At 41.2% G+C, this 24,592-nt stretch overlaps 1 protein-coding gene and 1 long non-coding RNA gene across 3 annotated transcripts in view; one reads left to right on the top strand and one right to left on the bottom strand.

The window, feature by feature from the left end:
* The window catches only part of LOC143745065 (uncharacterized), a 47,703-nt gene extending 47,311 nt beyond the window's left edge, over positions 1 to 392 (bottom strand). Inside the window, exon 1 of the long non-coding RNA XR_013205938.1 lies at positions 257 to 392. This is a non-coding gene — a long non-coding RNA (uncharacterized LOC143745065). The remainder of the gene's footprint in view (positions 1 to 256) is intronic.
* slc2a15a (solute carrier family 2 member 15a) lies at positions 375 to 21,876 on the top strand. 2 transcript variants are annotated; one of them, XM_077236885.1, is made up of 12 exons: positions 375 to 682; positions 1,585 to 1,683; positions 10,691 to 10,851; positions 12,031 to 12,155; positions 12,240 to 12,385; positions 12,501 to 12,633; positions 14,866 to 15,053; positions 17,445 to 17,555; positions 18,826 to 18,927; positions 19,126 to 19,201; positions 20,857 to 20,984; positions 21,185 to 21,876. In XM_077236885.1, the coding sequence occupies exons 1-12, from the start codon at positions 638 to 640 to the stop codon at positions 21,437 to 21,439; spliced, it is 1,569 nt and encodes a 522-aa protein (XP_077093000.1). In that variant the 5' UTR covers positions 375 to 637; the 3' UTR covers positions 21,440 to 21,876. The 2 variants fall into 2 exon arrangements, with proteins under 2 accessions (XP_077093000.1, XP_077093001.1); XM_077236886.1 differs by having other exon boundaries at positions 594 to 682; positions 1,560 to 1,683; positions 21,185 to 21,565.
* Positions 21,877 to 24,592: the final 2,716 nt, after the last annotated feature.

The raw sequence follows: 24,592 nt of genomic DNA, 5'->3' as shown, positions 1-24,592 counted from the left end.
ATTGCATCCGAAAGTGGCCGTCACATATGCCTGCCAGAACAAACACAAGTTTAAAATACCTAAAGATAAAATATATAGCTATATACGTTTAAAACTAACTATCTCCTCGTTGAGTTCACTGAATTGACACTAGTGGCATTCAATAACGCTTATGTAGCCTACTCATCTATTCTAAATCGATTGATACACCAAACCGTTTATGAATAAGTTAGGCCTCGCCTTTTTGCTCCCCGTGCTGTCTTTTTGGATTACTTACTATTATGATTCTCCGTAGTTCCCTCATTCTACTGAGCGCAGACCTCGTAAATTCACTTAGCTAATTGATTTCAGCAGGAATCACGTTGCTGACTGTCATGTGATTGTACAAGGTTGGCCTTGTTAAGAGACCCACGCCTTCAGGTCGCAAGTGCAGCGCGGGAAGCGCGCGTGCTGGACAGGACTGATGAGACGAGAGGCCACCTCGCTGTCAATCATATGATGTTTTGGCTGTCAATCCAGTGTGACCACACCCTCATTTCCAAAGATGAAGTCGGGGGAGAAGCCGGTAGCACTAAAAGACGGCCAGTAGTAACTTAACTAACTAAACTTAACTCACGGTTTATCTCAAGAAGTCTTGTAGCCTATAAACAAGTTTAAAATGGCCGAAGAAGTGTTAATTACAAATCCAGGCAAAATAACATCGGTAAGTAGACTATTTTATCACTTTAAATTGTGTTATTTTGTTATAAATATGAGTAACGTTAGGCCTATGTTTTGTAACTTATCCTATTCGTTTTCGTTCTAGTTGTCTTATCATCCTCTTAAACCGTATTCTGATTGTCATATATGCTAAATAGCAGACTACTTTATTAAAGTTTATTTTAGTTGGTCGTTGAAATTTGGTTGATTAAGGTTTTGTAATAACGTTAATAGTTTTTAAAATGTATTGTAATATCAGTAATATTTAATCTTTAATGTCACATTTTTCTTTTGTAAGAAATAGTGTGTAGAACAAAGACAAACCATTAAGTTAATGTCACAAGACATTTTCTCAACAACTTCCCTCACATGTAGGACTATACATAAGTAACTGTATCTGACCACTTAGTGGAACAAATTAAGTTTTCCACTCATGATCTGAAGTGTAACGACCACTGAAGTCACAACATGACTTATTCTCTCCTCATCTGACCTAAACTATTGCTCCAACATTTTAAGATAGACTAGAATAGAATTTTTATAAACTTAAATATATTTGTTTATAAAACTAAACATGTTTATAAACATTTGTATGTGTCCCATGCATATTAATGTAATTATTATTTATGTAATTAGCAATATATATCTGAATTTAAAGAAAAGTCGATAATTGTTTCATTTCTGATTTAGTTCTTCCAAAACACACTAAGAATGTCTGAGATTTCTGAATGTGATTCTATAACATCAGGTCCACATGATGTGCTCATAGTTTCTTTCAAAGCTTCTTTTTTTTTAAGAAAAAAGAAAGAAAGAAAGAAAGAACAGAGATAGTCTGCTGCTTTAAGAAAAAAATGAGGAAAATTACAGCTCATGGTCCATAGATATTTGCTCTTTTCTTTTTAATAGCATCTTACCTCATCTCTGCTGGCAGTGGCTTTCCTGACCTCCTTTGGTAGCTCAATGCTCTATGGATACAACTTAGCTGTGGTCAACTCTCCTGCTGGGGTAAGGGCTCTTTTACACTTACTCAATACCTTGATTGCCAAAACTGCTCATAAAAAAAGGTAATCAGTAGACAACATAACAATACATTTCCATTCATCACAAACAAAAGTGGCTTCCAGTGGAGAGATGCATGTCATGTTAGAATAAACAAATTGGCCTGAAGTCTCTACTTGCGCACGATCTCAGAAAATGTTGCTTTAACACTATTCTATGCATTCTAGACATTTTTGTTGTAGTGTGTAAAATTTAATTGAAGGAATTCCGGGATAATATAAATACTAATATAACGGTATATTTAATATAAAATATAAGTGTGTGTCTATATATATATATATATATATATATATATATATATCCTTGGTCTTTCTCCATAGACTTGAAGAAACAAAAGTGTTGATGCCTTATTTTAATATTTTGTAGATGACTCAGTTAGATGTTATTTGTTCATCTTGGCTTGTCAGGCATTTTGTTCAGCAGTGGTTGCCTCTAGCAGCTCTTCATGTATATAAGTAGGGACCTATTTGCCCTGCCCCATTAGCCTGTTAATGATGAAAATATTTAAATGTTCCTGTCTGGTTTCCTGACTGGCTGCTGTTATATACCCTATTTAAGTGGCTTTGTTTTGTGCTGTTTTTCTTGGAACATCATAATGAAGAGGATTCAAACAGAAATCCAAAAATTACTGCTGAAATGGTTATTGGTTAATAATTTTTTTTTTTTTTTTTTTTGTGAAGCAGAAGCTCGATCAGTGTTATCGGTAATTTAGATTTTTGTTAAACTCCGTTTTAGTTCAGTTGAGAAAAATTTTAATACTGGAGTTCTCCCAAGTCTATTAAATGCTACTGGAGTGTTCCAGCTTGAGTTAATTTGGAATGGAAAAGAGAAGGTACATAAACTGTAATTAAATTAGACTGTGACCTTAAAGTAGGCCTATGCAGAAAAGTGAGTGAGTGACAGAATGAAAAGAGAGAGGAGAGCTTTTTACGAGACAGAGGCTTGTAAGTCCATGTAGATAGATGTGTCTTACTGAACAGAAGCTTGAAATATGAAAAGTTGTTGAAATTTGGAATGGCTGGTCATGATGCATCTCTGTACATGAATTGAATCTGACAGTGATATTGTCATGATTCCTGTCTTATGTTTTCCTTGTCTTGTGTTGACTTTTGTTATTTCCTGTCCTGTGCCATGTTTTGTTGTCCTTTGTAGTTTTTCTTGTTTATTAGTCTCTCCAGGTGTTTCTAATTAGCCCCGCCCCCTTGTTATCTTGTTTGCCTGTGTATTTAAACCCCTGTGCTTCAGTTGTGTTTTGTCGGTCGTTGTTTTGATGTTGCTGGTAGCTGTTCCGTGTTCCTGTCCTGAGTCCATTGGATTTCCTGTTTGTTTTATTAAAGTGCTTGCATTTGGATTCTCTCTCCGCTTCATTTCTACCACATCGTAACAGAACGACCGACCATAAATATGAATCCAGCAGCATGGATCTCGCCTGATCTACACAGGCTGGACCGGGAGTTCGCTGGACAGATCGCGGCCTTGGCCCTGGAAAGCCTTGATCTGTTCCAGTACACCTGGGGGTTTGTTCCCCTCGCTGCCTCCTGCTCTCTGGGTGATGAGGCGATTAAGATGTGTTACCGGCTGGGGGCTAAGGAGGTCGACCCGAGGGAGCTCCCCGATCTCTCCGGTCTGGACTGGAGAGAGGCACTCTCCAGATATCTGGAGAGCTTCCTCCCGTGGCACGCCACGTCATCACCTGTTCTTCACGTTCACCACGACATGCCTGAGCTTCACCACGACATGCCTGAGCTTCACCACGACATGCCTGAGCTTCACCACGACATGCCTGCGCTTCACCACGACATGCCTGAGCTTCACGTCAGCCACGTCCGGCCAGAGCTTCACGTCAGCCACGTCCGGCCAGAGCTTCACGTCAGCCACGTCCGGCCAGAGCTTCACGTCAGCCACGTCCGGCCAGAGCTTCACGTCAGCCACGTCCGGCCAGAGCTTCACGTCAGCCACGTCCGGCCAGAGCTTCACGTCAGCCACGTCCGGCCAGAGCTTCACGTCAGCCACGTCCGGCCAGAGCTTCACGTCAGCCACGTCCGGCCAGAGCCTTCACCGCTGGTCCCGTCCAGCACAGAGCCTTCACCGCTGGTCCCGTCCAGCACAGAGCCTTCACCGCTGGTCCCGTCCAGCACAGAGCCTTCACCGCTGGTCCCGTCCAGCAAAGAGCCTTCACCGCTGGTCCCGTCCAGCACAGATCCTTCACCGCTGGTCCCGTCCAGCACAGATCCTTCACCGCTGGTCCCGTCCAGCACAGATCCTACACCGCTGGTCAAGTCCAGCACAGCGCCCTCACCGCTGGTCCCGTCCAGCACAGCGCCCTCACCGCTGGTCCCGTCCAGCACAGCGCCCTCACCGCTGGTCCCGTCCAGCACAGCGCCCTCACCGCTGGTCCCGTCCAGCACAGCGCCCTCACCGCTGGTCCCGTCCAGCACAGCGCCCTCACCGCTGGTCCCGTCCAGCACAGCGCCCTCACCGCTGGTCCCGTCCAGCACAGCGCCCTCACCGCTGGTCCCGTCCAGCACAGCGCCCTCACCGCTGGTCCCGTCCAGCACAGCGCCCTCACCGCTGGTCCCGTCCAGCACAGCGCCCTCACCGCTGGTCCCGTCCAGCACAGCGCCCTCACCGCTGGTCCCGTCCAGCACAGCGCCCTCACCGCTGGTCCCGTCCAGCACAGCGCCCTCACCGCTGGTTCCGTCCAGCCCAGCGCCCTCTCGCTCTCGGAGACGGAAGAGGAAGAGGACTTCCCGCGTCCCGCAATGCCCGCAATGTTCTGGTGTCTGTTCCAGAACCGGAGCCAGTGTCTGTTCCCGAGCCATTCTGTGTGTTGTCTGTTCCCGAGCCAGTGTGTGTGTTGTCTGTTCCCGAGCCAGAGCCAGTGTTTGTGTTGTCTGTTCCCGAGCCAGAGCCAGTGTGTGTGTTGTCTGTTCCCGAGCCAGAGCCAGTGTGTGTGTTGTCTGTTCCCGAGCCAGTGTGTGTGTTGTCTGTTCCCGAGCCAGAGCCAGTGTGTGTGTTGTCTGTTCCCGAGCAAGTGTGTGTGTTGTCTGTTCCCGAGCCAGTGTGTGTGTTGTCTGTTCCCGAGCCCGAGTGTTTGTCTGTGCCAGAGCCAGAGCCAGTGTTTGTGTTGTCTGTTCCCGAGCCAGAGCCAGTGTGTGTGTTGTCTGTTCCCGAGCCAGAGCCAGTGTGTGTGTTGTCTGTTCCCGAGCCAGAGCCAGTGTGTGTGTTGTCTGTTCCCGAGCCAGTGTGTGTGTTGTCTGTTCCTGAGCCCGAGCCAGTGCGTGTGTTGTCTGTTCCCGAGCCAGTGTGTGTGTGGTCTGTTCCCGAGCCCGAGTGTGTGTTGTCTGTTCCTGAGGCCAAGCCAGTGTGTGTGTGTTGTCTGTTCCCGAGCCCGAGCCAGTGTGTGTGTTGTCTGTTCCTGAGCCTGAGCCAGTGTGTGTGTTGTCTGTTCCCGAGCCAGTGTGTGTGTGGTCTGTTCCCGAGCCCGAGTGTGTGTTGTCTGTTCCCGAGCCAGAGCCAGTGTTTGTGTTGTTTGTGCCCGAGCCAGTGTGTGTATTGTCTGTTCCTGAGCCCGAGCCAGTGTGTGTGTTGTCTGATCCTGAGCCCGAGCCAGTGTGTGTGTTGTCTGTTCCTGAGCCCGAGCCAGTGTGTGTGTTGTCTGATCCTGAGCCCGAGCCAGTGTGTGTGTTGTCTGTTCCTGAGCCCGAGCCAGTGTGTGTGTTGTCTGTTCCTGAGCCCGAGCCAGTGTGTGTGTTGTCTGTTCCTGAGCCCGAGCCAGTGTGTGTGTTGTCTGTTCCTGAGCCTGAGCCAGTGTGTGTGTTGTCTGTTCCCGAGCCAGTGTGTTTGTGGACTGTTCCCGAGCCAGTGTGTGTGTTGTCTGTTCCCGAGCCAGTGTGTGTGTTGTCTGTTCCCGAACCAGAGCCAGTGTGTGTGTTGTCTGTTCCCGAGCCAGAGCCAGTGTGTCTGGTGTCCGTTCCTGAGCCGGTGTATGTTCCTGAGTCATTGTCTGTTCCTGAGCCGGAGCCGGTGTCTGTTCCTGAGCCGGTGTCTGTTCCTGAGCCGGTGTCTGTTCCTGAGCCGGTGTCTGTTCCTGAGCCGGTGTCTGTTCCTGAGCCGGTGTCTGTTCCTGAGCCGGTGTCTGTTCCTGAGCCGGTGTCTGTTCCTGAGCCGGTGTCTGTTCCTGAGCCGGTGTCTGTTCCTGAGCCGGTGTCTGTTCCTGAGCCGGTGTCTGTTCCTGAGCCGGTGTCTGTTCCTGAGCCGGTGTCTGTTCCTGAGCCGGTGTCTGTTCCGGAGCCGGTGTCTGTTCCGGAGCCGGTGTCTGTTCCGGAGCCGGTGCCTGTTCCGGAGCCGGTGCCTGTTCCGGAGCCGGTGCCTGCTCCGGAGCCGGTGCCTGCTCCTGAGCCGGTGCCTGCTCCTGAGCCGGTGCCTGCTCCTGAGCCGGTGCCTGCTCCTGAGCCGGTGCCTGCTCCTGAGCCGGTGCCTGCTCCTGAGCCGGTGCCTGCTCCTGAGCCGGTGCCTGCTCCTGAGCCGGTGCCTGCTCCTGAGCCGGTGCCTGCTCCTGAGCCGGTGCCTGCTCCTGAGCCGGTGCCTGCTCCTGAGCCGGTGCCTGCTCCTGAGCCGGTGCCTGCTCCTGAGCCGGTGCCTGCTCCTGAGCCGGTGCCTGCTCCTGAGCCGGTGCCTGCTCCTGAGCCGGTGCCTGCTCCTGAGCCGGTGCCTGCTCCTGAGCCGGTGCCTGCTCCTGAGCCGGTGCCTGCTCCTGAGCCGGTGCCTGCTCCTGAGCCGGTGCCTGCTCCTGAGCCGGTGCCTGCTCCTGAGCCGGTGCCTGCTCCTGAGCCGGTGTCTGCTCCTGAGCCGTGGCCGCCCAATGGGTCTTCACCGCCCTGGCCGCCCGATGGGTCTTCACCGCCCTGGCCGCCCGAGGGGTCTTCACCGCCCTGGCCGCCCGATGGGTCGTCTGCTTCGCCCTGGCCGCCCGATGGGTCGTCTGCTTCGCCCTGGCCGCCCGATGGGTCGTCTGCTTCGCCCTGGCCGCCCGATGGGTCGTCTGCTCCGCCCTGGCCGCCTGAACTGCCTGCTCCGCCCTGGCCGCCTGAACTGCCTGCTCCGCCCTGGCCGCCTGAACTGCCTGCTCCACCCTGGCCGCCTGCACATCCTGCTCCACCCTGGCCTTCCGTCCTGCCGCAGTCTCCAGGTCCTCTTCCGCTCCATGGGCCTGGCCCTCCATCCCGCCCCCGGGTCCGCCTCTGCTCCACCTCCCTCCTGGACTGTTCATGAGGAGCGTCTGGAATCCGCTCCTTAAGTGGGGGGCTATGTCACGATTCCTGTCTTATGTTTTCCTTGTCTTGTGTTGACTTTTGTTATTTCCTGTCCTGTGCCATGTTTTGTAGTCCTTTGTAGTTTTTCTTGTTTATTAGTCTCTCCAGGTGTTTCTAATTAGCCCCGCCCCCTTGTCATCTTGTTTGCCTGTGTATTTAAACCCCTGTGCTTCAGTTGTGTTTTGTCGGTCGTTGTTTTGATGTTGCTGGTAGCTGTTCCGTGTTCCTGTCCTGAGTCCATTGGATTTCCTGTTTGTTTTATTAAAGTGCTTGCATTTGGATTCTCTCTCCGCTTCATTTCTACCACATCGTAACCGATATATATGTATATAATAATTTACAGAATAGTTCACCTTCACCCAAAAGTAAAATCACTATCATGACATTCGAAACATACTTGCTTTCTTCAGGCGATGAAGTTCTTCTCACGGGACATTTTTATTTTGTAGCGTTAAAATCCTTTTAACTTACAATACACAGGGCCGGATCTACCATACGGGCAATCTGGGCACGTGCCCAGGGGCCCTTGCGCAGAGAGGGGCCCTCCGTGATCGGAGTTTGTATTTTTGTTTTTTTTCCGCTACATAAAAATAGTATACACAAGGCTTGGCCTCGCTCTTGATAATTATCCAATCAGAATTTTTAAAAAGTTGTTTACAAAAGATTCTGTTCAAAGACTTAATCAAACAAGTTGGCAGAACTGTCTAAATCGGTTCGCGAATCAGTTTGTATGATTTGTTCAGTTTCCTGCATGCACTGAATCGTCTGAAGCGCTTTCACACTAGGCTATATCAGTCGTAACAGGAAGATTTAAGAACCTCATTCATGAGCGTTGGATGAAGTGGCCGTGTTTAGTAGCTGTCCGTGAGACCTACGGTTATAGTTGAACACCGTCATTAGAACTCTATAACTGCGTTAATAAAATATCTAGCAGATAAGGTTATATAGGCTACTAATATCAGTGTTGGGGTGTAACGGAATACATGTAGGCCTACCGGCATTACGTATTCAGAATACAAATTATGAATAGCCTAACTATAGTCTCCACAGAACATAAGGCTTATTCATTTTATTTTATTTTTCGTATTCGCATTTATGAGAAAAAAAATAATGTTACGGACGTGACCGCTCTGAAAGCGGCACTAAAAGATGCTTTAAAACTTTCACAGAGACATCAAACAGAAAGCACAAAGCCTTTCTTTAAAGTGAATTTCGTTTTGTATTAATTGTGTCTAAATTTTAATCAATGTTTCATCAACCAATTGCCTGGATTTAATAAATAAGAAGTTAGGGCTGGGCGGTATATCGAGTTTGTACAATATATCGATATTTTTTATCCTCACGATATAGAATGAAGCAATACCGTTTATATCGATGCAGTAGTTTGATACGAGCACATCTGAAAAATAGCGGAGGACGCAGTGTGAGCTCATGCAGTGAAAGTACATGGTAGCCTACAATTTGTCCTAAACATGACACAAGCTTATATTAAGCGCTTTAAAATAACTGGTAAGATATAGTTAACAAGTTTAAAGCAGCTTGACCTGTCAGATGCTCTGACAGAGACTGTTGCTGACTGACAGATACTTGCGCTGTTTAATGCGTTTGAGACATGGTGCTTTCCTCAGTGCTTAACTTACATTTCACTGGTATATTCTCCATCTGTAAATGTTAGAAAATCAAACAAATATGTCCATTTCACTGGCAGGAGAGGTCGAGCTTCTGCAAGTAAATCTCCGCTAAAATTCAAGCTTCCGTTATTGAGCGCTTCCGCGCGCATGCGCGCCAAACAGACAAGCACAATAGCGCAATAATTCTGACTAAAATATACATAGGCTATTGGTAAAATATTTGTTGTTGGAGACAATAAATGTGCCATATGTGGAATTTTAAACCTACAAGTATATTTTTATGAAAGTGACCATTATAATGTGGTAATCAAATGCAGGCTAATATAATTAGTTTGTGCTTTTGTTTTTATTTTCATTTTTAGTTTAGCCTTAAGTCATTTTAAAAACAAAAGTAATATATTTGTTTTTAGTTTGTAATGTTACAATGTAATGTGATTTTAACCACCTTTTTGCAAATAATATATTGCATAGCCTACATTATATTCACTATATTTGTTTCCATATCCTTCAATATCAACATTGTTTGGAAATCATTGAGCAGGATGTGGAATATTTTTTTTTTAAATAAATACAGATTTTCTTTATCCAAATCGAAAAACGTAGAAAGTACAGAGATATATATCGTATATCGCCATTTAACCAAAAAATACCGAGATTTTTTGGCCATATCGCCCAGCCCTATAAGAAGTAAATATAGCAGATGATAGATAATCATGAAACGGAGGCGCCGGCTAGTGAACTGGAGCTCGTCTCATAAATGAACCGAAACTCGGCGTAGGCCTATAAGGTAGCCTACTTGCCTCACAGACATGTCTACTTTTAAACAGAACAATTCAAAACGAAAGAAAACAGACTACAGACTATAAGGTAGCCTACTTGCCTCACAGACATGTCTACTTTTAAACAGAACAATTCAAAACGAAAGAAAACAGACTACAGACTGCTCTCTGCTTATGTAATATGTAGGCTATGAAATGTGCATTTCTCTCTGGCGCGTTCACTACTGCGAAGATCGCGAGTCAGCATCGTCAACTTCATCTTTGGCCGACACTGACAAAGAAAACACTTGTTTATTAATAAACAATTAAAGTAATTGTTAATTACTCTCCTTGCTATATTTTACATATTCATAATCATTACTTTTGCCGGTTCTTTGTGACAGATTTTAGGTGCTTTATTGGCAGCGCCACCCTTACATGTTACATGAACATGAACATGTTACACCACCGCATCCACCAGAATAGGCCTGTTTTTTTTTTTTTTTAAGGATTTGTTAACTGTGTGTGATTCATTTAATGGAAAGCACATTCAATGCTAGTTGTCTTGCTGTTAATTTTAAATAAACGTAGAGCAAGTAGTTAATCACTGCTCGTTTATTCAAACCAAGTTGTCCTATAACAGACGAACGTCTACTTTATTTCGACAGTGATTTAATAATTCAAGTGTAGTTGTAATAAGTTACTATTATACAAACCAAAGGACGTGTGTGTGTGTTTTTTCTTTATTCGTGTTTTTTGGTGTTTGGAGCGATAATGCCGAATGTCACTTGTCACAGTATGAACGTATGGAAGCGATCTTAATTGCGGACACAATTTTATTCCACTTGTATTTATCTTTTTACACTTACCTTTATGATCATTAGGATGAGGTTTTATAATCATTGCCAGTTTGTGCATATACAACAGAATAACACGTACATTATGTTATTCCTTTATTGCTTTTGAAGTTATTAGAAAATCGAATTTGCTGGTTGTCACACTATTTTTTATTGTGGTGTGGTTGTCAGGTAAGGGAGGGGGCCCCTTGAGCCTCAGTGCCCAGGGCTCCCTGGGGGTACTAATCCGGCTCTGACAATACATGGTAAAAACCAAAATAGTCTTCAAAAATTCTACGGAAAAGGAAGCCCAAAAGTATGGTGAAGAGTAAATGCTAATAGAATTTTTTTGGGAAATATTTGCTTTAATTTCTCTGTCTCTCTCTTTCTCTCCATTTCCCTGTCTCTCACAGTACATTAAAGACTTCTATAACCGTACAGTGGTAAGTCGTAATGGAACTGGACTAAATGAAGAGGCCCTGACGCTCATGTATTCTCTCACCGTTTCTGTGTTTGCGATTGGAGGCCTGGTCGGCTCTTTGATGGTGGGCACGCTGGTCACCAAATTTGGAAGGTAAGTCAGGAGGAGACCCATAACATCTGGCATAGTGTGGTCATTGGTCACTCTACCAGAAATTCCTCTGAGTGTCAAGGCCACCGAGGTATATTCTTCCTCATCTGTCACCCCACCTGACCTCTCTGACAGCACCGAATGACTTTACCTTGTAAATGGTTTGTACTCTGGAAAAGAGCAGACATTTTGTTCAGTCCACTAGGCTCCGAATATCTTTGAACATCATCATTTACTCAAAATGTTGTTGGAGGACTTACTTATTCCATGGAACACTAATTTTGAATAACACACTGGTCGTTTTTTTCCATTCAATTACAGTGAATGGAGAACATAGAGCTTAAAAAATAAGACAAAAGCACAATGAAAGTATCATTAAAGTTGTCCTTGTGATTTATATTCCAAGTCTTCTGATGCCAAACAATAGCTCTGTCTTGGGACCACTTTTATGGTACTTTATGATGCTTTCTGTCCTTTTTGAAGCTTGAATGCTTTTGTCTGCATTCTTTGTAATTGTATGGAAACAAGCTAATAGTACATTATTCAAATCCAGACATCCCACCCCCCACCCCCCTCTTCCTTTTTTTGTTTCTTTAAAGAAAAAAGTCAGATTGGTATGGAACAAAATCAGGAGGAGTATATAATGACAAAAAAAAATTTATGGCCACAGCGAGAATTTTTATATCTGTGGCAGCATGTAGTATTATTGTATAGTGACAAAACTGTTAAATTAGCCAGTTTCTAACTATGTGCGTTATGTTAGCCATAGCTTACACTTCTATTTTGTGCTCTCCAAGGACTCTGATAGTCCTCCTCTCTAGTCTTTTCTGAGTGTCTATGAGTGGCGCCACAAGATTTGACTGCAGACATTTAAATGCAAATGAAAGACGATGATTCATGATCCTATTTATTGTTCTAATCAATTTCAGTCCAGCAAAATGTTTTATAGCAGTAAGGTGATCATAACGCAGAACACGGGGCAGCCGTCTGTAAATCAGGGGGAAAGTTTACAACTTGATCGAACTAATCAAGGAATGCAGCTATTTCACCCAGCAGCACTGTCATGGAACATCAGTTATCTGGTTTTGATAGTTAAACTCCCAGGTGTCCGGATATCAAGCATGACTGTCCTAGCTTAATGAGCAGTGCCAGAGCAGGACTTCACAAAGTTTACTTTTGCAGGAAAGGAACAGTGGTAAACTCCACTGTACTGGTGTTCTTAGCAGCATCTTTCATGGGGTTCAGCAGGATCTGCAGCTCGCCCGAAATGGTCATCTTTGGTCGTTTTGTCACAGGAATACATTCAGGTATGTCCCAGCTGAAAAAAAAGCATGTAAGCAAAGTAAGACATGAATGGAGTCTGATATGCTTTCCTCTTCTCCATCTTCCAGGTATCTCTCTTAGTGTGGTGCCCATGTACCTTGGAGAGATCGCTCCCAAAAACCTGAGAGGCTTCCTGGGGCTCATGCCCAGCATTTTCATTTGTGCTGGGGTTTTCTCAGCTCAAATCTTGGGCCTGCATGAACTTTTGGGGAAGGTGCAACAGCATACTTAACTTGAATAATCTATTTAACATCATACAGTTACATTTTCAAAAAGTTGTGAAATAGAGTTCAGCATTCTGTTTTAATTTGTTGTTTTTTTCTTGACAGGAGGAGCACTGGCCACTGTTTCTCTCTCTTGTTGTTGTCCCTACCTTTATCCAGCTGATGTTGTTACCGTGGTTTCCAGAAAGTCCACGTTACCTGTTGATTGAGAAGCACAATGTTCATGCCACTATCACTGGTGAGAGAAATGATTTCGAGTAAGAGCTTGAGGCATTTATGTATATTTCAAAAAATGAATCTCTCTATTGATGGCGTAAATCCTATTTAACTATCGAATCGACCATGAATTTTAAAAAAGAATACATTATATGCAATAGATCAATTTATTAATCAGTATTTTTGTCTTGATTTTGAACTAAGTTTATTTTTCTTACTACGTTGGCATTTTTTTAAAGCATAAATCTAATAAGATATATTGAAAATATATTCATTATATATTTTTATATATTATCATTATACTTTTTTTATTTAATTTTTTTGCTTAAAGAACAAACAATGGGATAAAATAAACTTAGGCAAGGCAAGGCAAGGCAAGTTTATTTATATAGCACATTTCATACACAATGGTAATTCAAAGTGCTTTACATAGAAGAAATTAAAATAATCAAAAGAAATCAGAATAATTAAAACAGTTTAGAATAAAAGATAAAATACAGAAATCAGAATAATTAAAACATAAAATAAAATACAGTGCAAACAGTCGGACGAACAGTGGCACAGTGCTCATTCAGTAAATGCACAGCTAAACAGATGTGTTTTGAGTCTGGATTTGAATGTGACTACTGTAGGAGCACATCTGATCTCTTCTGGAAGCTGGTTCCAGCTGCGGCTGGCATAGTAGCTAAAAGCAGACTCGCCATGCTTAGAGTGAACCCTTGGTATTTCTAGCCGATGTGATCCTAATGATCTGAGTGATCTGTTGGGTTTATATTCACTGAGCATATCTGCAATGTATTGAGGTCCTAGGCCATTGAATGATTTATATACCAGTAATAATACTTTAAAATCAATCCTAAATGTAACTGGCAGCCAGTGTAAAGACCTGAGGACTGGTGTGATGTGTTCATATTTTCTGGTTCTGCTCAGAATCCTAGCAGCAGCGTTCTGTATGAGCTGCAACTGTCTTATGGTCTTTTTGGGAAGGCCAGTGAGAAGTCCATTACAATCATCCACCCTACTGGTGATGAAAGCATGCACAAGTTTTTCTAAGTCTTGACTGGAAACAAAGCATCTAATTCTTGCAATATTTTTCAGGTGATAATATGCTGATTTAGTTATTGCTTTGACATGACTACTGAAACTAAGGTCTGACTCCAGAGACACACCCAGATTCCTGACTTGATTTTTAGTTGTTTGACCCCTAGACTGAAGGTATGCGTTCACCTTGAGAACTTCATCTTTGTTTCCAAACGCAATGACTTCAGTTTTGTCTTTGTTTAACTGAAGAAAGTTTTGGCACATCCAATTGTTTACTTCATCAATGCATTGGCAAAGGGAGTCAATGGGGCTGTAATCGTTAGGCGATAGGGATAAGTAGAGCTGTGTGTCGTCTGCATAGCTATGGTAAGCGATTTGGTTCTTTCTCATTATTTGGCTCATTGGGAGCATGTACAGGTTGAATAGGAGTGGCGCAAGAATTGAGCCTTGAGGGACTCCGCATGTCATGGATGTCCACTCAGACTTATGGTCTCCTATACTCACATAATAACCTCTGCCTCCTAAGTATGACCTGAACCATTTTAGGACTATCCCAGAAAGCCCGACCCAGTTTTCCAGCCTGTCAAGAAGTATTTTGTGATCGACAGTGTCAAATGCAGCACTGAGGTCGAGTAGTACCAGCACTGATAATTTGCCTGTATCAGTATTTAAGCGAATATCATTTATTATCTTTATGAGCGCGGTCTCTGTACTGTGGTGCGGTCGGAAACCAGATTGAAAATGGTCAAAGTATCCATTGGAGCTTAAGAATTTGTTCAGCTGATTGAAGACAACTTTTTCAATGATCTTGCCTATGAAAGGAAGATTTGAGATCGGTCTATAGTTCAAGAAACTTAAATCAACATGTTCTGATGGTCTTAATATCTTAAGTAAATTTTTTTTTTTAAGGGTGATTTAGATATTTTTACTGGGAAACAAGACTAAATTCTGATTAAAAAATGATTATTTTGCAGTATAGGCACACATTCTTTCCTCGACATGTAGGAGGGTGATTGTTGCCATGAGATGAGTATTACAGTATATGTTATTTGTTTTATTTTGTTCATGGGTGATGCTTAAGTTGGGTATGTGGTGGGAATGGAATGACTGGGATATGGTACAGTGACAAAAAAGGCACCTCATGTTAAATCTTTGCCGACCCCTGATATAATAAAGATTAAACCAATATCTTGTGTTCTATTTGTTGGTGCAGCCTTGAAATGGTACAGAGCCAAATGCAACATCCAAGCAGAGATAGAGGAGATGCAGGAGGAGCAACGCTCTCTCTCCTCAGTTGAGACCGTGTCTGTCTGGCAGCTACTACTGGACCATACAGTTCGCTGGCAGGTCCTGTCTGTTGTGGTCATCAACATTGGTATGCAGCTGTCTGGCATTGATGCGGTAAGGTTAACATCCTGGTTTACATATAGAGCTGACTACACTGCATGTTTTGCGATTGCTTATTGTACCTGCTCCTTCCGTGTAACAGAAAGGTGATGATATGAACACAGTGAACAGTGATGGGATCTGGGTATGGCGAGTATTTAGCCTCCAAAGCCTCACAAAATTTCTTCCAACATCGTTTACACGACAACGATATGCTTTAAATGGAGAAGTTTTTCCTTCGAGTTTTCCGCTTACGACACCATTGTCCATACAATACCCATTCACACGGATCCGCGAGAAAGACCAAAAACGCTGTATCCTGCTCCCAGGCCATTAGATGGCGATGAAACACTACAGACAGAACATGTAATGCGCATGTGCATGACGTCATCATTTTCACAGATTCACGTTTTTATTGTTTACACGGAGACCATTTTCAAAAATGTGCACTTTGAAAACCGTTTTCAAAAGTTTGCGTTTTCAGCCACCCAAAATGCTGTTGTCGTGTAAACGAACGGCTAAAACGCATAAAAAGTTTTACGTTTTTAGTTGAAAAACAGTCCCTAAAGTGAGTTCAACCTGCGCAGCAGAGCATTGGCTATGGGCTAGAATTTAAAACGGCTAAAGAGCCCTCATTTCTTTATTCGTCAGAAAAGGCGAATTACCTTTTTAAAATACTTAACTGCAGATTAATTATTCAGATGATTAAGAGGACAGAGCTGACATAAACCTCACTCTTTATCCATCAGAGCTTAACAAATTACAATCTTCTTTTTTTCAAAGTGTTTATTGAATCTAATTTGCACTACTCTGCTACAGCAATAAATATAAGTGATTATTCAAGCAAATTAATGTATTTTTTAATTGTTACATCGTTAAAAGGGTGATTATGGTGATTTGGCAGATCTTTTTTGATCTATAAATGTTTCCCTTTAAATCATAGCTAACAATTTAACTATTAGCTTGTGATTCCAGAAAAGGATAGCTTTTCTTTTTCTAGTAGTAGTAGTTTGATGGTATAGTTTTGAAGTTGACACCTGTCAGCTGACATCGTCCCTTTAACCTTGCCTCTGTATTTCTCTTTTATGGCATCTGTATTTTGACCAGGATCAGGGTTAGGAATAAGAATTCTGGAGCATCTCAGCAAAAACACAATGTGCTGTTAAAGATCTTCTCCCGAAGGAACTGTACAAATCTTTCTAGCATCACATTTAAAGGTTTTACCAGTGTGACATGCTGTAGAATTATTAGTTTTTATTTTTTTTTTTTAAAAATGTCTTTAATTGTATTATTGCCCTAAAAATATTGTTGGTGGCAGACTAATTGTTCATGTAATAATGAGGATAATGACCGATAGAGAGCTCATTACCAGGCCCATACAGAATCTGTGAGCCCAGAACTCATTCGAAAAGTTATACATATTCCTCACTCCTTGCTTTTTGTTCATTAAATCATTAATTTGATGTTGGCTAATTTGACTCTTCTCAGCTCTGTTTAACACATCAGATTCTGCAGAATTCCACAGATTATCTCCCAAAATCAGTAGAAAAAATGCTGAAAAAAAGTCTGACGATTCCATCTGGACTTTGTCAAATTGCAATTTCTATTTCTGCCATGTGTTCATCTCATCTAATTTTAAAACCTCACAAAGGCTATAAATTAAAGCTACCAGTGGTGATTCATCAATTTAACTTATTTACTGACATTGACATTCATTCCACTGATTCTGGAAGAATTTTTTTTTTTTTTGAGGACTTCCAGACCATGACAATGTGTGTGACTTGCATTATTCATTTAGCCTGGCCTTTACAGAGGTTATTATGAAATAAATAAATAAATAAAAATTGCTGGCTGGACGACAGAACAGCATATCCTTAGAGTTTCATATGGCTGCAAAGCTGCAATCTCAGTAATGTCTTTTGAACTATTGTACTTAAAAACTTTCTGAGACTCTTTTGTAAATTCAATGTAACTTTAATTCCCAAAAACATAGTCTTGAGCTGCTGATGTCAAATCAAAGTAGGACTATCCAGGTTTGCCCTATGGGGTTTTGATATCAAATTTGAATATTAAATGACATTGACTGTAGGGCCCTTAGGTGGCAGGTGACCCTGTGAGCGTCTGTGTGTGTGTGTTCAGTGTAAATGGGGCTGACAGGTGGTGAGTCTTGGCTGACTTCAGCATGAGCAGCAGGAGAGAGGCAGGCCGTGAGTGTCCTCTACAGTCCCAGCAGCTCTCAAACCGTCTGTGTTCCCTCTGATTACCCCCCTGCCTAACCTCACACAGCCCTCCAGCTCTCAAATTGAATCTAAAGTGTTGTATGCCGTAACCGCTCGCAGTCACGATATGCCACCTGTACAAACCAAAATCACTATCTTTCCACTTACCTTCTCATGTTCTCCCCAGATCTGGTTTTACACCAACGACATCTTTGAGAATGCTGGAATCCCAACCCCTGAGATCCAGTACACCACTGTAGGAACTGGAGCTATAGAAATCGTTGCAGGCCTCATAGGGGTGAGTTTTCATATTTAGCCAATCCTTTCATAGAGTTGAATGTGAAAATTGTCTTTCAGTTATTGATAGTGGTAAAAGACTATCTGACAGGGTTTTAGTGATGCAAAATAGTTTATTTGACATCACTTGGTCTATTACTTAATAAGATTTGACAAAAAAATTGTAAAAATTCTTAAAATTAATTAAGTTTATTTTTCATATCCCATTGGCAATTTTTCTGTTTTGTTTTAAGAATTAATCTAACAAAATATATTGATAATAGCTTAATAAAATAAAATGCTTTGGCTTAAAAAAAGAAAAAAGGAGCCAAAGGGATAAAATAAACTTAAATCACCATATTATTATATCAATCATATATCATACAACAGTCTCTAAATATCTTGTATGATTTTGCTTCTCGTGTAAATTTATTTTGTTTTAAGAATGATTAGATATAGTACACCACTGTAGGAACTGAAGCTATAGAGATTGTTGAAGGCCCCATAGGGGTGAGTTTTCATATTCTACCGATGTGTTCAGACTCGAATGTGAAAATTATCTGTTTCAATTATTGATAGTGGTGAAAGACTATCTGACAAGGTTATATAGTGACGCAAAATAGTTTATTAGACATCACTTGGTCTATTACTACACTAGAGTTGCTACATTTGAGAAAGAAACTCTTTTAATATCTCAATCATTTTCATTTAGCTTTGCCCTCAATCTTTCTCAGCTCACGTTGTGTATTTTTCTGCTTTGACACTCATAAAAAAACACTGTATAAGATGAGCGTTAGAGAGAGTGATGTGTCTTGTTTTTGCCGCCTCCTTCCTTGGGTCACATCTCAGAGCTGTAATGAAGGCCAGATACCGTCCTCTTGCTCTCTCCCAGTTGCGTCGCTTAGCCGGGATTTAGTGATGCACCAGCAGCAACCGGAGAGAAAGAGGCACGCTGTTAGTCAGAAGAACTCATTGCTGTCAGTGTCAATTGGCCCTCACTCGGGAGGCGAATGGCACACGAGAGGAACGCTAGAGATTGGTTATAAAATTACAGCTATTCATTCTTATGTCAGCTTCACCCGCCTTTAAGTCAACAGTGCACCGATTTAGCGCTCAATTTTAGCAGCATTTAATGAAAAAACAGGGTTCCACTTTATGCTTTTACAACATTTGCTTTCAAAAAATCACCAAAAGCCATCCTTTTAAGACAGCAGTTACTGATTAATCTGATCAAGACAAAAAGGAAGTGCCTTTTGTGAACATCCACATTGCATCTCTCGTTTTTCCTTCAGTGTTTCACCATTGAGCGTCTTGGACGAAGGCCATTGATAATTGGAGGTTTTGGTGTCATGGGAATTTGTTGTGCTGGGATAACACTGTCTCTCATTCTTCAAGTAAGTAAAACATAATTAAGAAAGTGAAAGATACTTAAATCTAACCTGAATCAAATTTAAATTGTACTGCCCTTATAACTCTTAGCAAATAATTGGGCAAGCTAGAGTGTCGTTATTTTGCATGTGATTGTAATTTATCACACTTTTATTATCATCTTTACATCATTTAATCACCATTTCCTATTATCATATTTTCAGACACATTTGCCTTTCATGAAATATGTGAGTGTGGGGTGTGTGGTGGGTATAATCGCTGGGTTCTGTATTGGACCAGGTGAGCTTTTTTGTGTCTCTCACCCTTTCTTCTTTTAATCTAAATCTAAAGTAATCTGCATGGCTACATCACTTTAAGTCATGCTCAGACCTATTCAGTAAAGCACTGCTTCAATTGGATGAGTAGTTGCCTGCTCTTTGACCCTAAATTCCCAGATGACGTCTTCAAATAGTGAAATAGCGACACCTGGGGGAAGAATTTTGAAAAGCAAGAGCTTAGACCTCAATATATGTTTGAGAATTAGATGGTGTTGTCAAATACAGGATATTCATTTAACAAAGACATTATATTTTGTCTATATTTTCCATATGGTTACATTTGATCTGTTCAGAATAGTTTAAAGACTTTCAAACTTTCAGAAATAAGTGGTTTCAAGTATCTATCTATCTATATATATATATATATTATATATATATTATACTTGTTATTTATGTATTTCAATAAACACTAAGTATTTAATCAACATTGTTCACCCAAATTCACTAGGATTAATGCTATCTAGCATTATTAAAATCCGTTAAGAGATTTTCTTTTACATTGTATTTTACATATTTTTCATAATTTTTTTAATTAGATTGAAATTATATATATATATATATATATTATTTTTTATTTTATTTTTTAAACAATACTAACTTATTTATGAAAATATACTTTTCTGTAAGCACACATAATCAGAAGATACATTGTTCCAATACAGATTTATTGAGTTTGTTAGTTTACACAAAAATGTGTGATCGTGAACCACATTTTATCATATTAAAATATTTGGTAATTGTTAGACAGAACAGATAATAGTGTACAGATATCTTAGAAATCTAGACCAAATTACGTTCAATTTATATAGTGCTAATAAATTGTACTGTTGATGAGAAGATATTGGCATTTTAAAGTGTTTCGAAGATCAAAGTATGAAAGTTAAAGTGTGTACTTCCCTCTATTAGTGCTGAATGAGCATGAGACTCATAGTTTATGCGCACAATAAGAACAGAGAGGAGTAGCTCTGCTACAGTGATGAATGAGACTAGAAGTGCTTTACTGAGTTGATGCATTATCCAACCCAACTCCAAAATCTATAATTCATTCTCAGGCCCCAGTCTCAATCGGTGTAATTACGTCTTTAATTAGGATTTTTTATGGCTCATTGTTCATAAACAATGATGAATATGGCTTTTTAAGACAAAATCTTGCATGAACAATGAATTACAAGCCGAGTTCCTTATCAATTTAACTGCAGCATGCCTCCTGCTGCAATTATCACGCACAAATAATGAAGCCATCGCTTGGCTTGTTCCTGAATTCATTACATTTGAAATAACACCTTGTGCCTCCTTATTTTTCACTTGTAACCAAAAGGGATTAGAACTTAAGCAGTGGAACAATCTCTGCTTCCTGCATATTGAGATAACGAGCTCTTCATAAAGCTAGTTTATTATCCTCCCTCCAAGAACTGTTGCACTACAGTAGAGCAGAGCCTACATGCATGTGTATAAAAGTCAATTCATAATATTATGCCTTTATGCATTGTATTAGGCTAAAAAAATGACAGTTCTAGGTTTCACTGTACGTTTTCTCTGAGATGAAGTATGGTTATTAAACATGAAAAATAAACATGCTGTCATGATATTCCATTAATACGGATGTGCCTGTTTTAGCGGGTGTTCCGTTCCTGATCACGGCTGAGCTTTTCAAGCAATCCCATCGTCCTGCCGCATACACCGTGGGAGGGTCTCTTAACTGGATGTCGAACTTCACCATCGGCTTCATGTTTCCGTTCCTTCAGGTATCGTATTCATATAGCGCAGTTGAAGCTAAGGGTACACAGCGTATAATCAGAAAAGGGTTTTCCAGGATTGAGGTCACCTTGTGCATTGAAAACATTTGTCAAAGTCAATCAGTGTGAAATTCAATCATCTTCATTTAATTCAGCTGCTTTAAAAAGGAATAACTTAGTTTGCATTCCATCCTATTTCTCTGCTACAGATGTCTGCTGGGTCCTACTGCTATCTGGTGTTCTGTTCCGTGTGTCTGGCAGTGGCCATCTACGTGTACTTTGTTATTCCTGAAACTAAAAATAAGACGTTTGTAGAGATTAGTCAGATGTTTGCTACTAAAGAGGCTGTTGAAGAGAGCCAGGCACTCACTCACCCAGACCAGCTCAAGCTGAAAAAGATGAATGGATATGGTTCACTTGAGAATGGTTCACTTGAATTCGACAGCTCTTCTTCCTGTCCTTGAACTCAGATGAAAGCAAAAGATGCATAAGAAAAGTTTGAGTATTAGAACAACTCTAATCATATCGATTATCACCCATGCAATAAAAGCCTGACTGAAAGGCATGGTTATGCAGCTAGTGAATATTACTTTTGTGCGCAATGGGCTCAGACTGCAAGAAGGTCCATTCATCCCTATAACAAAACCTGAGCTGAAATTAGTTTTCAGATTTAGTTTTGTAATGATACTTAAACATCCTGAGCTTTGTGATACCTTGTGTGCAAGGACAGTGACATATATCTGTATTGCAACGTGTATATTGTTCTTGAATACTTTTGAAATCACAAGCTAGATATCTTTTTTGGACTATTTTTCATGTTTATGAAATTTCTTCATGTATATGGTTCTTATACATATGTTTATCGTATATTTTTGATCTCTTGATATAATGATCTCTTGCACACATTGTGAGTGTTAAATGGCCTTGGATCATTTAGAAATGCTCAGGTGCTAACATTCCACCTCATCAGAGACTGCTGTAGCAACTTGAAATGCACTGAGATCAAACTTGCACAGGTATTTTACATAAAACTTTGTTTTAATTATGTTGAATTCCATTTACAGTCATTTTGAATACTGCTACAGCTGATGTTTATTAGTACGTACTGTATACACTACCATTAAAAAATGTAACGTCAGTAAGGTTTTTTTAAAAGAAATTAAAATGTTTATTCAACAAGAATGCATTAAATTGATCAAAAGTGACAGACATTTATGACGCTACAAAAGATTTCTATTTTAAATAAATTCTGTTTATTTGAAATCCCTAAAAAAATATAAATTAAAAAAATATATTAAGCAGCATGTTTTCAGCATTGATAATAATAAGAAAGGTTACTTGATCACCAAATCAGCATATTATAAGGATTTCTGAATTATCAAGGGACACAGAAGACTGGATTAATGGCTGAAAATTCAGATTTGTCAAAACATGAATACATTTCTATTTAAATTTTTTTTTTAAAGGTTATTTTAATATTACATTTTTTTACTGTATTTTTGATCAAATGAATGCCAATTTGGGCCAAAGAGACTTCTTTCAAAAACATTAAACAATCTTACAGTCCCACACTTTTGAAGGGTAGTGTATTAGGATAATATAGTATATTAAGGATATATATATTATCTTATATGTTATCTATATATTATATCTGAGTTTCAATCTAATTTATATGGATATAACTATATTTGACCTCACATGTACTAAAAATATTTTTATAGTATTCAAAACTTTATAACACACCAAATAAAAGTGTTTTAAATGAGCCTGTGGTAACCCATTTATTGAGAACATCAGGGTGTGGAATGAAAAAAGCTTACAAAGCAGGATCTGAGTACAGACACCATTGGACAGTCAGAGAAGAGCTTCATTAAGTCACTGAAGAGGCAGATTTAATGCTTAATTAAAAAGAAGTCTCTCACCTTCCCCTATGGACCAAACAGCTGTATGGCAGTTTATATTCAGATACATATATAGTACTCTTGGAGGGTACTACATTACTGCATTTAAGGTATGTATCAGATTATGGATATGTATCTATATAGTGAGCTTTGTGCTTGTTATAGTGCTGTCTTTTCTGTCTTATCCCAGGCTTGTGCGAGTATGAATGGGTTTCTCAGGTCTATCAAGCCCCTGGGCGCTGCTCTCCATCTGTGTGAGCCTCTCCAGATCTCTCCAGAAGAAAACCACACAAACTAATGATATCATACGCCTGCGTCTCCTGCTCCAAGTAGAGAAATTGTGAGCTGAATTGTGTCTGGCTTTCTGTTTGGGCAGTCTTCAAAAACCGAGCTCAAGGTCACTGGTTAAACAGGTTCTCGATGGACCATTGTGCACAGCTGTACTGTCCCAAGTCATTTTAAGAGAAATTACAGTGCCGGCAAGGTTTTGAAATACATCATACTTTTTTTTCTTCAGCTTCTACTAAACAATGTTCTGCTATTTTTGATTCAAATGTCATTTTAATATACACACACAAATATGTGTATATATATATATATATATATATATATATATAGTGTGTGTGTGTGTGTGTGTGTGTCGGTCTGTCTGCCTGTCTGTCTATCTATCAAGATGGGACAAGCTCATGATTGGGTGGTCCGGGGCCACCATGGCCCTATTGGTCCAGATCTGTTTTATTCCCAGAAGGCAGAGCTTCGGTATTTTCCTCGGATAAGACTTTGAAGAACCTGCACCACCGACTTCAGGTAGCGCTGACATTTTGGCTGTTATGCACTGATTTTCAGTTATTGGAGAGAGAGAGCATGGATAATAATGCCCGCTGAATCTAGTTTTGTAGAATAAAGTCACTCTTAAATCGCCACCCACACAGCGCAGCTCTAAATACGGCAGCTCATATTTCACTGTGAATTGACTCCCCTGATGGAATGAGTGTCTGTGTCCTGTAGGTCAGCAGGAGGAGAGGATGCTGGTCTAATTAGCAGCAGAGGAATCTACTGTCGGCCCAACACCTGTCATCACAGGCACAACTCTGCCCCCTGCTGTCTGAAAAAGGAAGGCAATCAAGGTGACTACAGCAAGTGAATGTGAAGGTATGCTGTATTTATAGGCACATGATCCTCTTCTGTGTTACGAATGCATATATTAGACATTAAACCATATATGTATTAGCAAAATGTTTCAATATGCATGCACCGTATGAATGTGTCAAGATGTGGTAGCAGAATATCCACTTTCGAGCAAGACATTTTGTCATAATGACAATGGCAGGAAGCGGGAGAATATTTCAACACTCCCACTCCCACTGTCACCTCATAAAGAAACAAACACACACAGTACCCTCACACAGAAGACCTGCTGCTCGCTCCAACATTTTAATTAATGACAACAGATTTTCTTCTCATAAGTGCTTTAATGTGGCTTATTGCTGTAGCAGTCCCCTTGGCCGTGGAAATATTATGTTGACGGATGTGCTGTGTCGCTGGGACTCCCTGGATGGAGGCAGCTGTCAAGCCCGAGATGATAACATTAAGGCGAGGGAAAGTGATGACAAATGCCTGTTATCAGCGAACGAGGCCAGTGACAAATCGAATTGCGGCTCCCAAGAACCCCCATTACACCGTAATAAAAAAAGATTGATGGCCCTCTCTGTCAGG

The sequence above is a fragment of the Siphateles boraxobius genome, unplaced genomic scaffold (assembly GCF_051911475.1).
Source record: "Siphateles boraxobius isolate OS27281-9 unplaced genomic scaffold, OSU_SipBor_1 20, whole genome shotgun sequence".
Taxonomy (NCBI): domain Eukaryota; kingdom Metazoa; phylum Chordata; class Actinopteri; order Cypriniformes; family Leuciscidae; genus Siphateles; species Siphateles boraxobius.
Note: the sequence above shows the minus strand (reverse complement) of the source record. Positions and strands in the feature narration are given on the sequence as shown.